General features: G+C 32.5%; 1 protein-coding gene across 1 annotated transcript; it reads right to left on the bottom strand.

Annotated features, from left to right (window-relative positions):
- Nucleotides 1-14,915, bottom strand: LOC128161479 (prolyl endopeptidase-like). The gene is made up of 19 exons (XM_052824765.1): nucleotides 14,756-14,915; nucleotides 12,581-12,708; nucleotides 11,444-11,539; nucleotides 11,159-11,327; nucleotides 10,611-10,712; nucleotides 10,131-10,273; nucleotides 8,963-9,128; nucleotides 8,600-8,695; nucleotides 8,382-8,483; nucleotides 8,028-8,132; nucleotides 7,224-7,304; nucleotides 6,813-6,926; nucleotides 6,231-6,379; nucleotides 5,929-6,045; nucleotides 5,480-5,575; nucleotides 5,015-5,116; nucleotides 956-1,112; nucleotides 640-708; nucleotides 1-310 (listed from the first exon to the last, which is right to left on the bottom strand). Exons 1-19 carry the CDS (start codon nucleotides 14,816-14,818, stop codon nucleotides 245-247), a joined length of 2,121 nt encoding a protein of 706 aa, XP_052680725.1. The 5' UTR covers nucleotides 14,819-14,915; the 3' UTR covers nucleotides 1-244.
- Nucleotides 14,916-16,103: the final 1,188 nt, after the last annotated feature.

The following is a 16,103-nucleotide window of genomic DNA, read 5'->3' as shown; positions in this document are numbered from 1 at the left end:
TGGGAAATGTTGAGATAATTTATGGCTTGGCAGCACTGCTACATATTTTTTCATTCAGGTACAATTATATAAATTACATGTAATATAATTTTGAATTTTTTGCTAAAAATATCAACACATGTACAAAAAAACATGTGTGAAAACTTAAACATATCTTAAATATCTGTACAGTCATCATATTGAAAATCACAGTATCATTCTGCTATTGCTCATATTAATTTTGTCTCTAGAGCCTGGGTGCTAGTCAATCCCTCCAAGTAGCTCCAGCAGTCAGTATAATGAAACTGTAAATATCTGTCAGCTCTTCAATCTGTAATGTCAATTAAGAAACATACATAAACTTCATGTACATAAATTGTTAAAAGAAATCTTAATAAGTTCACTTAAGATGTACATCATCATATAAACCAGATTTCAAAACTCTGTGGATGTAGGAGTGAGTTATCTCCCTTGTTTAGTGCAGCTGCCTTATTCAAAACAAAAATAATTTTAAATAATACAATCCTTTTCTCCTTTTTTCTTTATTTCATACTGAGAACAAAAATATCAATTAAGATTAATTCTTTTATAAAATAACGTACATGTATTAATGAAAGATTTAAGAAAGTTCTCCTTGGAGAGAATCATTTGCATACGTACAATCTTCGCTGTGGGTTTCCCGCTGCCATGACCAGCTTTAGTGTCTACCCGAATCATTATTGGATTGGTCTGCATTTGGAGAAAAAAATATAATTTAAAAAATATTTTGTAAAAATGTGAAATAACTCTGGTGTAAAACAAATGAAACAAAGATGATCTGGAAAAATAGTAACAAATGCAAGTCCATCATTTACCGTAACTTAAAAAGCATAAAAACAATATTTTGTAAATGCATTAAAATAACTGCACAATCTGTCATTATATTGAAAATTTAAAAAAACAAAAGGAAAAGTTTTATGATTGAACAGAAGCTGACCTGTTTTTGGCAGTCTTTTAGGGTGTGTTGAAGTTCAGCCATGAACTTCAGAGAGTGGGACGGAACAACTCGGTCGTCGTGGTCACCGGTCAGCAGTAACACCGCAGGGTACTGGGTGTCTCCGTCTGGCACCTTGATGTTATGGAGGGGTGAGTATCTAAAGGTAAAGAGGAAAATTACAGTGATAAACTTACAAACATTTACAGTAAACTGCTGTGGGGAGGCATTTTTAGGACCTAAGGGTGACACATGAACAATATTGTAATCAACTTTAAAAAAAAAAACACATCAGAAAAGAGCTTAGTGCTAGGGAAAAAAAATCTTGATTTAAATTGCTTAATCAAACATAATGTGATTTATTCATTAAGTACACAATACTTTGAATTTTCAGGGAAGAAAAATTACTTTGCAGAGTGAATTTTGTAACCATGTTTTACCAAGAACACCATTCATACATGTTATTTGAAGTTTAAATAAACTAGAAAACTGACCAGTCAGGAAGGGCCCCGCTATGACAATTAATATAGAGAAGTGAAAAAATCTTTGAATTCCATCCTCTTTATAATAACAATGATGAAAAATAATGCCCGGCAGAAGATGCAAAGAACTGGAATATATAGGATCTTGTGATTTGTAGTTGGATATGATTTTCATCCAACAATTAAAGTGTTTTTTTCTTGAGCCTTAGTGAGGGGATAAAACACACAAGTTGGATAAAAATCATATTGTACTACAAATCATATGAGATTCTTTTTTATTTATCCCATGTTTTATACACCACAATCAATGCTTACACTGTTTATAAAACTCCACATTATTTTACTTCATTATGCCTACGCAAATCCCATTGTAAAGTCACAACTGTGGGATTTCCAAAAAATATCCAATGAGTCATATCCACGGGATAAAGGGGGTTAACATGGGATGAAATAAAATTTGTTAAAAAAACAAAGAATTGATACATGTACCTATATATGCAATGATACCTAGGCTTTGCCTCAACTTCAAACAAACATCACTTGCAGACACGTGTGCGGTAATACATATAACAGATAAAGACATACCTTAGATTTTCTGAAACAGGCAAGATAATTAATCTCAGGGGATTAATTATCCTGCTCTCATCCATTTATTGAATTTAATCAGGGCTTACAGAAGGAACATTTTCAGGTACTATTCTTAAGTTTCCTTTAATATAAACATAGCAACCAAAAACAACAACAACACCAAAACATCCATTAAAAAAGAAAAAAAAAGAATAAAAAAAATTGATATCTAATAAAAAACATTTTTTTTTAATTTATTGTAATTCATATATTTTTTTCTACTTTACAGAATATAAGTATTTGGACTAGAATGAAATATATATTCTTTATCAAAGATGTTCATTAATCTTCATATGACAGATAGAGATAAGCCTCTAAATTTTCTGCAGCAGGCAAGATAATTAATCCCAGGGGATTAATTGTTCTGCTCTCTCATCCTTTTGTTCTAAATTTACAATAAGATTTTTTTTTCAGAAATGACAGAATGGGGTTATTATCTGATTACCTGTTAAAATTAACAGCATTAAGGCAGATAAATATAAAATAAATAATTAAAAAATAAAATAGTGAAAAAGGATATCTTAATATATATCTTGATTTTGGAATTCAATAAAATTATCATAAATCATGTGTACGGTATTTCAACAAAATAAAATATGAATATTATATTTTAAATCCATATTTCAAAGAATGTACACAATACTACACATCATTCAAAATTGACCTTAACTTCAAAACAAAGTTCATTTGCAGACACAGGCAGTGCAGTAATTAATCTCAATGTGACAGATAAAAATAAAGCTTAGGATTTCCTTCCTGTGGAAGGTTAATTAATCCCAAAGGACAAATATTGCACAGCCTTCCATGTATACAATGGTAACATTCTCAGCAGTTATCTCTCTTTGCCCATTCATTCTCAGCAGTTATCTCTCTTTGCCCATTCATTCTTATGCATAGTTAGGAATCTACCCCACCACCCCAGCTCCAAACCAGAAGACATAGAGAACCAAACTTAGCATCAAAATATGTATTTCTGCCTACTGAACTACCATACCAAATTTGAACTTGATTTGGCAACCATAAAAAAAGTTATTAGAAAAAAAACAGAAAATTTGTGGACGGAAGAGTGACAGACGGACGGACAGAAGGACGGACGGACAGAGTGATTACTAAAGGGCACCCGCAAATCCTTGCGGGGCCCTAATTAAATCAAAATTAAGGCTATGAAAAGGGAAAATGTTTATAAGTAAACAATGAAAGGACTATATATATGATATGGGCCTAAAATGGCCCCCTAAAATGAACATCATCATTTTCTGTTAGTAATTCTTTGTTTTCTTTGTACAGATATATATGTGATGTTTTCATCTAATGTTCATTTTGATTCAATTGCCCACAATTTAGAAATATGACAACGTAAAAACAACCTTTTCCGCCATTTTTGCATTTTTAGCATAAAACAGCTTGTTTTCAATCAGTTTTTCTTTCAGAAAACATAGAGCGCATGCTTGAACAAACAAAATATTTTAATCAGTGATGTTTCTAGCCAAGACTAATAAGTGACAAAAAAATTGTCCTTGTTCAAGCATGCGCTCTATATTTCCCATCCAAAAAAGATAAGAAAAATGTCAATTTTTGACTAATTTTGATTGAATTATAGAAATAGCATCACTTCTGACGTCATATTCTGCCTGTGAGTGCAAATAAGATTAGTAAAAAAAATAGGTGAAAAATATATTTTACATCAACTCATATAAAAAATAACAACATTTTATTGTACCCGAAACCTTTAAAAAATAGCGAATTATGGGGGCCAAATTTAACTCATATTATATATAATTCTTTCCTGCATTTGTACAAAATAACTTGGTTTTTTAGACATACGAGGGTTGTTCGGAAATTATTGAGACAACAAGAATATTTCCCTTTCTAAGTGACGAATTAGGGTGAAAATTGGCATGAACATTGAAGAAACCTTATCAAATAAATAAAGAAAGTAATATTTAAAAATTGTTCAATATTTTGTTTACAACGGTAGGTTAACAAATCGGTGGTCAGGGTACCCGGCACAAGCATAAACTCGGAGAATAAGAAAACTAAAACATCGTCTATGTAAGTGTCCGCAAACTAACAGCTTATACTAAAAGAAATCAGATTATATATCTTCATTTTGCTATCTATTGTGACTAACTTTTGATCAAGTTTCACAAGTGTTTGAGTTGAAATACGGATATGGTACAGATATATTTACCAAGCAATAGGAATTTAAAAACGATGGCATATAGAAAGTTTACGTGAAGGCGACGCAGCGAATTAACATCAAATTGATGGAAATATTCTGAAAAAGACCTTTTAATGCCACCCAATTGCTTTAACAAAAACTATACGATGGCAAGGGATAAAGAACTTCAGTTTATCGTCTTTTTTCACTAATTGTTTAGCTAGAATTCAGACAAAGTGACTAAATATCAAGTACTTTTTACACACTAACTGATGTCAACAGTTCTGAAATATGTACACAGAATCACTGTAGGAGACATTTAACAGTAATTTTACTTTTGGTTAGAAATGACCAGATTTTTTTTTCACAAAAATCAAGAATGGAGGGAATATGCGAATGTTGACTTCTTGAAATGTAAACAAAAGATGAGAAATGATGAATTAATTCTAATTTACTTTTGTTTGTTAGGTGTTTAAAACATAGGATCTGATCAATAAGAAGTGTTAAAATGACGTTGCAGTAAGTTTGCGGTTGCGTCGGTCACTGGGCGATGGCAATTTGGTCAGTTTACCAGGAATGAACTAATGGTATGGACAATAAATTGTTTACATTGATAAACTCTATCTTGGTGTACATTTTGGTGAAAGTTCAAGGGTTTATCTTTTCCCCCAAGGAAATAAGTGTAAATGTCCCAATAATTTCCAAACAACCCTCATATAAACTGGAATTTCTATATTCTCCATATATATATATATGTTTTTATTTTTTTAGCAATTCCTTCTTTAGTATTACTTGATCAGATATGGGAATTGGTCCTCTTTGTCACTACAACCATAGTCTGTGGTCCAAGCATGGCCAATTGTGAACTTGTGGAACTTCAGCATGTCCATCACTCTGTTGATACAGAAATCGAAATCAACACAAAACATTATTTAGTTGCCCAATCTATAAACTCACTGTAAATCAAATTCCAAGGTCAATCTGCATGTGATTGTATATAATGTGCAATCCAAAAGTAAATACAGGTATATGTATAATCATGTAAACCAGTGAACAGCAACTATCACAAGATACTTTCAGTGTGTTTTAAACAATCTTTAGGTTTAATGTGCATGTGACATTAAACCTTTATAATTTTCCAGTTTTATTCGTACAGTCAAACTTCATTATCTTGAACCAGATGGGACCATTGTATTTGAGATATCAGTGTTCAAGATATCAAAGTTCAAATGTATTTTGGAAAATTTGCTAACTTACCCGACTTGAGCTATCCCACAGCCGAACAAGTCTGGTCTCTGATTCATGCACGCTCCCACAAGAAGGCCACCATTAGATCCCCCGTTGATAACCAGTCTTAAAAAAAAATCAAATTGTGCATATTCACATGGCCAGGATACCATAGAGCATAACAGGATATGATAATTCTTGATTCAAATGAAGGTACATTTACATTGTAAACCACATTTCATCCTCAGTGGAAACAATGAAAGCTTATTGTTGAAACCTTCACTAAAATTTTAATGCAAAAGTCAATCTAGTCTTTAACAAAGAATTGTGAGCTCTGTTTCTCACCTGTAACTTGACAAATGAAGGTAAAATTTTGGCAAATTATTGAAAATACTTTTATCAAGCATTATAAATACATGTGTTAAAACTGGAAAAGTAAAATCAAAAGTGTTAACCATGCCCTTTTAAAATGTTCTCACTTTTTTGCAGATGTGTATTTGTTGTCGATCAAATACTGTGCAGCAGCCTGGAAATCATCGAATACGTTCTGTTTATTCCCAAATCTCCCGCCTTTGTGCCAATCATCTCCATATTCTCTGTGATGTAAGTAATTCTCATATTATAAAATTATTACAGTACATATCAATTTGAGTTGTAAAAAGAAAAACCTTCCACAATTTTTATTGGGACAAGTGGTACATGTATATTCTTAAGTGGAGGTTAAAATTATACCAATTTGATCATCCATTCTATCTGACAGTAAAACGACTGAAGACCTTACCCTCCTCCTCTTATGTTGGCCACAGCAAACACACCCCCAAGGTGCTGCATGAAGACCATCCGCGACACAGAGAAGTGGGGGCTAATGGAGATGTTGAAGCCACCATATCCATACAGAAGACAAGGATTGTCCCCATCCAAGGGCATATCCTGTAATATGTTGTACAGTAACAGATTAGTACAAGTGTACAGTAACAGATTAGTACAAGTGTACAGTAACAGATTAGTACAAGTGTACAGTAACAGATTAGTACAAGTGTACAGTAACAGATTAGTACAAGTGTACAGTAACAGATTAGTACATGTGTACAGTAACAGATTAGTACAAGTGTACAGTAACAGATTAGTACAAGTGTACAGTAACAGATTAGTACAAGTGTACATGCAGTAACAGATCAGTACAATTAAACAATAATAGATTAGTAAATCAGTCTGTACAATAACAGATTAGTACAAATGCATAATAAATGATTAGTGTACACAAGCAGATAAGTGTAATAGTACAGTAATAAATTTAAACTTCTATTCAGTATTGGTCACATTTGGGGAAATTAAATTTTTATTGCTTTGACGTAATGATTACCTTTTTCTTCACAATAAACATAGGTATTTTGGTTCCATCTTTACTGGGATAAAAGATTTGCTTTGTTTCATATTGGTCAAAATCAAAGTTCTTCAGCTTTGTTTCCCTAAATACCTAAAATAAACACAAATATGTTCACTGACAAAAGTTGGAAATAGCAGCATGTCTGACAAAAGATTGGGTTGTACATGTAATAATATATATTTGATATCAAATTCAAATACATCTTTATGCAGGTAAAATTATAGTATTTTTTGTATAATTTTCTATTTGCACAGCAAATTAAAATTTGTGCTCAATTCAAATACCAGTATATCAGTGATATAAAAAACAATGAAAGTGGTCCATCAAAAGTCAATGAAATAAACGGAACATTGATGTGGACTGTGTAAATGATCCAGTGCTACTTACCGTGGGTGTGTAGGTATCCTTGGTCATGTCACACCTGTAAATGACCCCGGGGGTCAGGAAGGATATGAATTGGAAAAATATCTGAAAAAAAGTACATTTCAATAGATTAAAAAAAGTCATTAATATATGTACATATGGATATTTGTGTGATAAAATGATAGAGATGTTAACTTGTATCCATCTTTAAGGATTTTTTGGCATCTTTTTTTTAAACATATACATGTGAGTTATAGACCTATATGTACCAATCTTTGCACAATATAATATTGACTGGTGTTTGATATAAATATATAAGAACAAAACAAGTATTAGGTGACGAGAACACTTGCTCCCCAATTTCATTGAACCAAGACATCTATCCCACGCACGTAGCATCATTTTTGAAAGTGGGGGGGCCAGACTCATCCAAAAAATCTTGACAAACAAAAAAAAAAAAAAGGTATTAAAGTTGGGGGGGGGGGGGGGGCCATATGGGGGGCCAACTCCATGTTAATTCCATTTTTTATATGTAAATTTGAAAAAAATTGTTGCTGCGAGAAAAAGTGGGGGGCCAGGCCCCCCCGGCCCCCCCTGATGCTACGTGCCTGTATCCAAGACGATCAATCCTGTCTAACTATATTTATCTATGATAATTAATGCAAAGCATCTTGAAAATAGTGTTTACAAGTCTTATTCAAAACACATACACATTTTTCAAAAGTTAAACCAAAATGTACATATCACAGTACAACATTATGTATGGAATGTATGCCTGCACAGATGCACCTCTATCATCAGAAACTTTATAGAAAAAATATCACTCACCTCGGTCTGTTCCTTTTTTCCACTGTACCCCGCGATTGTCCCAATCTCAAGCGGGAATTCTGCCATCCTCTTACCGTCACTCAAGTTGTGGACATAAAGCTTGTTCTATAATCACAAATACAACCTCTGTCAAAAACCTCACACAGCCACTGAAGAATTCATAGTTAAGTAATCAAGAAGATAATACCTACAAATATTTAATCATGAATCATATTAGGACATGGCAATTCACAAACTTTCAAAATATTCATCAAGTTTTAAAATAAATGTATTCATAGTTGTGTGCATACATACAAGGATCAGTAATGGCTATACCACCATATTGTTAAAATCATCATATGACCTTTCCAATACCTTGACATCCTCCAGGTAACACATGACCAGCTTGTTGTTGTTGACACAGGCGGTCCATTCCAACACAGAACTTGCCTCCTCCACCAGAGTTTTCCAGGTCTCCTGCAAGATTTACATGTACATACCCCAGTACAAATTTCTTATCATCTTTTTCAAATTTTCAATGAATTTTTTTTAGCTCTGTAATAAATGTTGGAAGTCTTTCTTTTCTAACTCACCATTTCTGGTTTAGAAAAGTCAATCTGAATCAGCTTGTAATTGGGAGCTTTCAGATTGGTCTTGAATGTAAACAGCGTGCCTTCATTTGTGAGATACTGCAAAAGTAAACATGTAACTACCAGTATAAGATTAAACCTGTCTTAATGATCTGAAAAAAAAAACATTATGATACACAATGTCTCACTTAATTTTACAATAAAATGTTGTTGCAATATTACATTACTGATTTATGAACTGTTTATATAAATAAAAAAATAGTTAATAAAATCAATCTAATACCAAGAGATACATTATAAAAAATCTCAGGTAACTAAAATATATATAAATACTGATGATATTGTTATATATAAAGCCATGCCTACCTCATATTGTGCATCAAAGTTATCCACGACTTTAACATAAGGAAGAATTCCATTGATTCCATCTGGTAGGGTTTGAAGGTCAACATAGAAGAGTCTGTTAGTGGGGTCACAGCCTTCTGTGGGGGTCAGGACGACAAAACGACCACAATCACTGACCTCTGCACCACTAACAAGGTAACATTACGGTACAGAATGAGATATAGGAACTACAGTACAAATCTATCTTTTGTACACAGGTAGCATTGTAATATTTATCTCCCTTTGATACATCAAGTTTTCAGAGAAAGGACTATATTCACTATATGGTCTAATTTCTGTGAACCCCCTTTTTTATAAAAAATTTTAAGGAATAGAATGCAACCTTGCTCCAAAACCATTTTCACATAATGTATATATTTTTTTTAACCGGTATATGATTTAGCAGTTCATAGTAAAATATAATGTTTAATAGAGCAAGCATGCGCTCAATGTTTCCTTTTCCAAAAACTAACTGGAAATACACAATTTTTTATTTTTGCTAAAATGTGTACTTTTTGTGAAATTAGATATCAAGAATATGTCTTATCTCTATTATGACATCGATCAGACAATTTATCTTTACAAATCATATATGTTTTATTCTATTTTTTAGCTTAAATTTCTAAAGCTTTACTCATAACTTTGAATTTTGCAGCATATATATACACACTGAATCCTGCACCTAGTCCTTTGTACTTCCTTTGTTTGTTCTTTCAAACTTTAAACTTGGGCTCTTTTTTAAAGAAAGGTAAAAAAATCTCTATTACAGGTATATGGGATAAGATAAGACAAGATAAGATACCTCTGAAATGTTAGAGACAAAGACAAGAGGACTAACTTGTCAAGAAATCAACCTTCAGATACCTAAAAACTGTAGACATGATTTCTTTAGCAACAAACTACCGGTATTATTTGGGGAAGAAAAATTCCTAATTTGGATTTAGAATAATATTATGTATATTTTTCTTTCTACAGAGCTTCTAAAGAAGATAAATAGAGCCTAAATATGCATGGCCACAACCATCCAGACCTTTATAGTCTCTTAAGGAATCTTTTTATGACCATTTCCTCTTTCTTTTTTATGTACCAATGAAAAAGACAATATTATGTTTATCATATAAACAATATTATGTCATAGAAAATACTTTACATCATCCATTTTGGATTATCTGGAAACTCTGCCACTAGGACATCTTTAGACTGGTCAGTTCCAATCCGATGATAGAACAACTTTTGATTTTGATTTGATGCAGTCTCTGTGCCTTCTGCTTTGATGTTTTCATCTAAATATTTCTATGAAATTAACCGAAATTAATTAACAAATTCAAACTAAACTAAATGTGATGTACATGTAGCAATGGCAAAAAATAATGGATCGAAATCATTAGTTTGGTCTTTAATAAATAAAGTATATGCTATTTAGAATAAAGTTGCCATTAAGTCAATTGCAATTACATGTATATCGAATTATAATACAAGGCATTGCTGCCTGTTTATATTCACTGTGGGAACACTATTTTTTTGCAACTGATATAATAATATAAAATGATATCACTCAAATAAATATAGCATTCTTTGACCAATGCATGTATAATTTGAAACATCTTGATGTAACCATAATTGTACTCACATTATAAAATAAGCCTTTGTGGTCATGAGTCCATGCCATGCTGGAAAATTTGACTTTCTCGAGAGTGTCTGGCAAATCTTTTCCAGAAGGAGCTTCTTTGAACTGAATTCAAAGAATCAAGTTGCTTGGTAGTAAATGTAGGTTTGGTTGATTCTAAATTGATACTCCACTTTCAATACTGTATATCCGGTTTTTTCACATGTCACAAAATTTGCAAAAATGGGGAAAATGTTTAAGATTTTAAATTTGCATCAGTCATTTTTTGGCAATTTAAACTGTTTCTTATGGAAAATGATACAGAATATAATTTCTGAATATTTAATAATTTGTGATTTAAAAGATATCGCGAAAAAAGTGAAAATGAGATCATCCCAAAAATTACCAGATATATACGATATGGTATTGAATATCAGTAATTAACAAATAATCAGGAATAAAAGTATAAACCCCCTGGATCATCCAAACAAGTTCATCTTTCTCTCTCCCCCCACTCTCTCTCTCTCTCTCTCTCTCTGAATCATAGATTTAGAATCTTACACTAACAGTACCTTGATAGTGATCCAATCAGACCCACTCTTGCTGATACCATAAGCTAGATACTTCCCATTTTCTGAGAAAGCTTTTCCATTCAGAGACACTGTTCCATCATCAGATAAGAGATTGGGGTCTAAGAAAACCCAAGCCTCAGATTCCAGAGAGTCTTGTACATAAAGAACACTAGAAGTTGGAAAAAAAGATGTGTTACTATAAAATGAAACAGGACAGTATCAAAATTCGAAAACCACTAGAAAAATGAAAATAATTGTATTCCTGGATCATATGAAACGCATTACCTCTGGTTTTGAAGTCCTGAGTTATAGGAATAGTAGTAATGGTCTCCTCTCTTGTATGGGCAGCCATACTTAGGGAAGTCCCATAGCTCTGTCAGCCTTAAGAAAAAACAATCATGTCTGATTTTAAACAAAAAAAAGCTGCCATGAGTCTAGGCCTGTGACACACAAGATCACTATAAAAGCATACAGATCTAGATTCTTGAACTCAACTAAATTTTAAAATATTGTTGTATTTTTGTGATAGAGTCAGGTATGTGGCAATTCTACTACCTATGGCTATAGGATTCACCCTTAAGCTCGATTGGTAGAGTACTGGACTGGCACGCCAGAGGACCCAGGTTCAAACCCCTGCAGAGGCAATAAGTGTCTCTGTTACATTTGGTGCTCATGTTGGGACTTGGGTATTCTCTGGTGGGTGAGAGAGATTGTCTCTAGTACTTTGCCCCATAGGTGTTGGCACTGTGGAAGAATTAAGGATGCCTCTTTTCTGAGACTTTTCATGAATTGGGACAATGTTGGTAGAGTCAGGTATAGCATTCCTACTAGCTCTGGCTAGTGGGTTAACCCTTTATAATTAGCTCATTTGGTTGAGTGCTGGACTGGCATACCAAAGGACCTGGGTTCAAACCCCAGCAGAGGCAATAAGTGTCTTTGTTACATTTTTAAACAGATTTGCTTAAACATATGTAGTGGATGGATATTAACATTTTGCTCTTTAATCTTAAACTTTTATTAAACTTGCCAAAAGTTCTATACCAAATGAAACTTTTATGGGTGCAAAATAACCATATAAATACAAATAATGTTTGAATATTTGTGTCAATTAAAAAGTGTTAATTTCAATTAATATTTGATACTAAAGTGCTGCATTGTTGAGGCACCTGGATATTAATTCTTGCTGCTGGAGATCTGTTGAGGCACCTGGATATTAATTCTTGCTATTGGAGATATCTGTACCTGTTGCATGTTGTGACCTGATCATAGTTGTTACACATAGCTAGGTCATATCGACTCCGGACAATTGGGACAACAGAATTATGAATATTGGGAATAGTATTCAACTATCAATGGAGGAGAGTTAATATTACCTTAACAGATTTGGTTTATCATGTTGTTAACTGTTGCATATTTATGTACCTTTTGTTTAGCTTATCTCTAACAGGACAGGAATCTAGATATGGTCTTGAAATATTGTTTTGAGCATCAACAAAAGCCTTGGTTTCTTCACTGTCTGGGTCTTCCATCCAATGATAAGGGTCTGATATCTGCCATGACAGAAAGTTCACAACAAAAGTATTATCTTTAAAACATCAGCAAAGTATTAATTCATTCAAAAAGATAATGTGCACTTATTACTTTGTTGTTACATTTTGACTTGGAAAGAGACACAGCACAATTCTTATTTCACGTTTTGAATTAAAAGCTGGAAACAAAAAGGGTCATCAGCTCAATTTTTAAGGAACTTAAGGATTTACCACTCCCAGTTGGTGAATAGAAAAAGATACATCATATACCGTATGCTTCTATTATTTTTTTCAATCTATTTCTTTTTTGTTTCTCATTTTCTTTCTCTGTTCTTAATCCTACATGAATTCAAACTTCTTAAATGCTGCAATAACATGTTTCATATTATGTTATGAAAATATTATATTCTGTACTTATCAGGTTGGGACCAATCTCCCAAATGGGATATAATAGCCCGTTTGGGATATAATAGCCCAAATGGGATATAAATTTAAAGTGCAAAAAATAAAAATTTTTGATTTTGAAATTTTTGATATACGGGTAAATCCGCATTAATGTGAATCAAATGCAACAACTTTTGGTCAAGAAGTTTTTCTATATGTCTATAGTTTGTAAGATTGATCCCCAAGAAGTTTTGCATATACTGAGGGATCAATCTCCATAATAGTACAGATACAGAAAAAGTTGTTTACCAAAAGTTGTTGTATTTCATCTATTCTAATGCGGATTTATATCAAAAATTTCAACATCAAAATTTTTTATTTTTCGCACTTTAAATTTATATCCCATTTGGGCTATTATATCCCAAACATGCTATTTTATCCCATTTGGGAGATTGGTCCCAACCTGCTTATTGTTCTTATAATTATATAATTCAAATGTAACTGAAATATCAGTTGTAACTTTGATCCTTGGGGAGTTCAGACTAATATAGACATAGCCTGATGTCCAATCCTACAATCCTATTATGTATTTATTTGCATGATAAAATATTTGTTAAATCTGTCAACTAATATGATCCATTTACCGACCGTGTCCTGGTCAGTGATTTTCAGTGTTTACAAGTCAAAGTGAGCACGGAATCTGTTCCAGAATTTATTGTATGGAACTGTGTGATAGTGTTGAATTTCGTAAATATTATTTTATGCATTTTTTATTTCAGCTTTACAAAGTAACGTTTATCATTACAATAATAAAATCATTCATATTAAAAAGTTGTGTTATACGTGTTATCCCTTAAAGTTAAAGATAGCAAATGGTCAGTTCTATATTTAAACCTGGTTGTTGATTGGCTGGGAGAATTTTCCTGCGGTGTGCGGCAGGTAGTTTTCTGGTGAGGGGTAGTTTTTGTCGAGCTCAGGAGAGGTGACATTATATGTCTGAGATTATACAACTAAATACGACTTCTGACATGACTTCATACTGTAAGTTCTTTTACTTTTTAATTCACAGTTAAACTCTAATTAAATAGCGTAATATTTTTGATTGTCTATAGTTTTTACATAAACCTTATTCAGTGAGAATGTTAAGTGTTGAAAGCAGATAATGAAATTATTATTTGTTGGTATTTATCAAAAATAGTGTTCTATACGCACACATTAATGTTTAACAGGATCCTGACTTGATTTACAGCATTTGTCATAATTATTTGAAGTGGACCCTGATCCACAATAAGGTATTACAATATTTTGTTATCTAAATATATCTATAAATTTTTGTTATTATAGAGATGCATATATATGATATATCTCTAAATGTATAAATATATGTTTTAGTAATGTTGCATATTGAGTGTAGAAGTTAATGGATGAAGTAATTGTTTATGTAAGAGCGATAACTCATATAATTATGAACATCGTGTAATTGTTGTGTATAACTTGTTTATATCATTATCATGTTATGCATATTATAAGGCATACTCTCATTGTATATTTCAGGGTTTTCATTTTAATAGAGAATATATGTATATATAAAAATCATATTCTTGGTACAACACCCAATAGTAACGCTACTTCAACTGTATGGTACAGTTATGTCATAATTTTTGAAACTGAAATTTACACATACCTTTGTGCCGTGGTAATCTTCAACCTGCCCATCATCACGTCTAGCTTCAACTACTTTCAACATTTTGCAGTACTATTCTTTTCTTTCGAAGTATTTGCAATAGACACCGGCTGATTATCGTTATCCGATAGAAGTCATCCGAGAAGTTCCGAAGGCATTGGTGAGGACCAATCACCGGAATGGCGAAGGAATAGACGTAGTGACATGTATAAAAAGGTCGATAACTTGTGTTGTGTATTTTCGGTTTTTTCATCTCTATGAAACTCGATCAAGTTTGAGTCAACTTTTGACGAACAAACACTAGCGTAATAATATTGAATCTGGACAGTGGTGGTAAAATAAAAGTCTTGAGAGACATTATCTCATTCTGATTATTTCGGTACGTTTTTGTATGCCAGCCAAATCGTCATCCGCGGGAATTTGAGTTCGACATTATCATGATTATTTCGTGCCGTCCGTGATTTTTCTGAGGTTGCTATAGGTTTGATTAATCGATAAACCACGCGTGTAGATTTCAGTCTGTCTGTTTCTGTTGAGCTATTATATAATCAGAGACACAAATAATCAACTAGACTAAGAAATGAGATTTTTGATACTCATTGGAACATCTGGAATCCAATTTTTACTTGAACTCTCTCTCTCTCTTTCTCTCTCTCTCTCTCTCATAAATTTGCACTTCTGAATTATTATATTTAAAGCATCATATAATTATGCAATTGTATGTTTGCAGAATGTGGAAATAAAAAAAAAAATTGTTTCCAACAATTTGAAATAAAAAAGTTAATATCCTTTATTTCTAAGAATTATTTAGAATCTAATCCCGGAAAAATGAGGTCACGGTGCACGGTCAATCTAAGTGTTCTGTCAACAATAAACCATATTAATGTTGAAAGTAATATCTCCATAAATTGGGCTTAAAACCAATTTAATAATATCGAAACCTTAAATCAAGAATTGTCATGATATTCTATGTGCCAAATAATGACGGGCTATATAGATTTGTTGAACAGATATCCGTAACTAAAGACATATAGTCGTCCTTAAAATTGACTAAAAACGTTGACGTCGCCGGACGTCACGGTGCAGCGAAAAGTATAAACAGCTGTATGTATTTAACTCTGAAAAAAAAACTGTGGAAATGCTAAGTGGTGGAACAAAAAAATTATTTTCAGATTTTTGTTTAACTCTTACTCATTTTGTGGGGGTTGTGGTAACTGAATTTTGTAACCAGATAGCCGTATAAATATGAAATATAATTTTATGATTGTATTCTGCTTTACGTTAATTAGTCATTAGCTTGTTGTGCACTCGATACGAAATAAGTGTATAGTGAACAATGTTAAAGGTC

Source organism: Crassostrea angulata, chromosome 1 (genome assembly GCF_025612915.1).
Source record: "Crassostrea angulata isolate pt1a10 chromosome 1, ASM2561291v2, whole genome shotgun sequence".
NCBI lineage: Eukaryota > Metazoa > Mollusca > Bivalvia > Ostreida > Ostreidae > Magallana > Magallana angulata.
The sequence above is the reverse complement of the archived record's forward strand: the minus strand, read 5'-3'. Positions and strand labels throughout refer to the sequence as shown.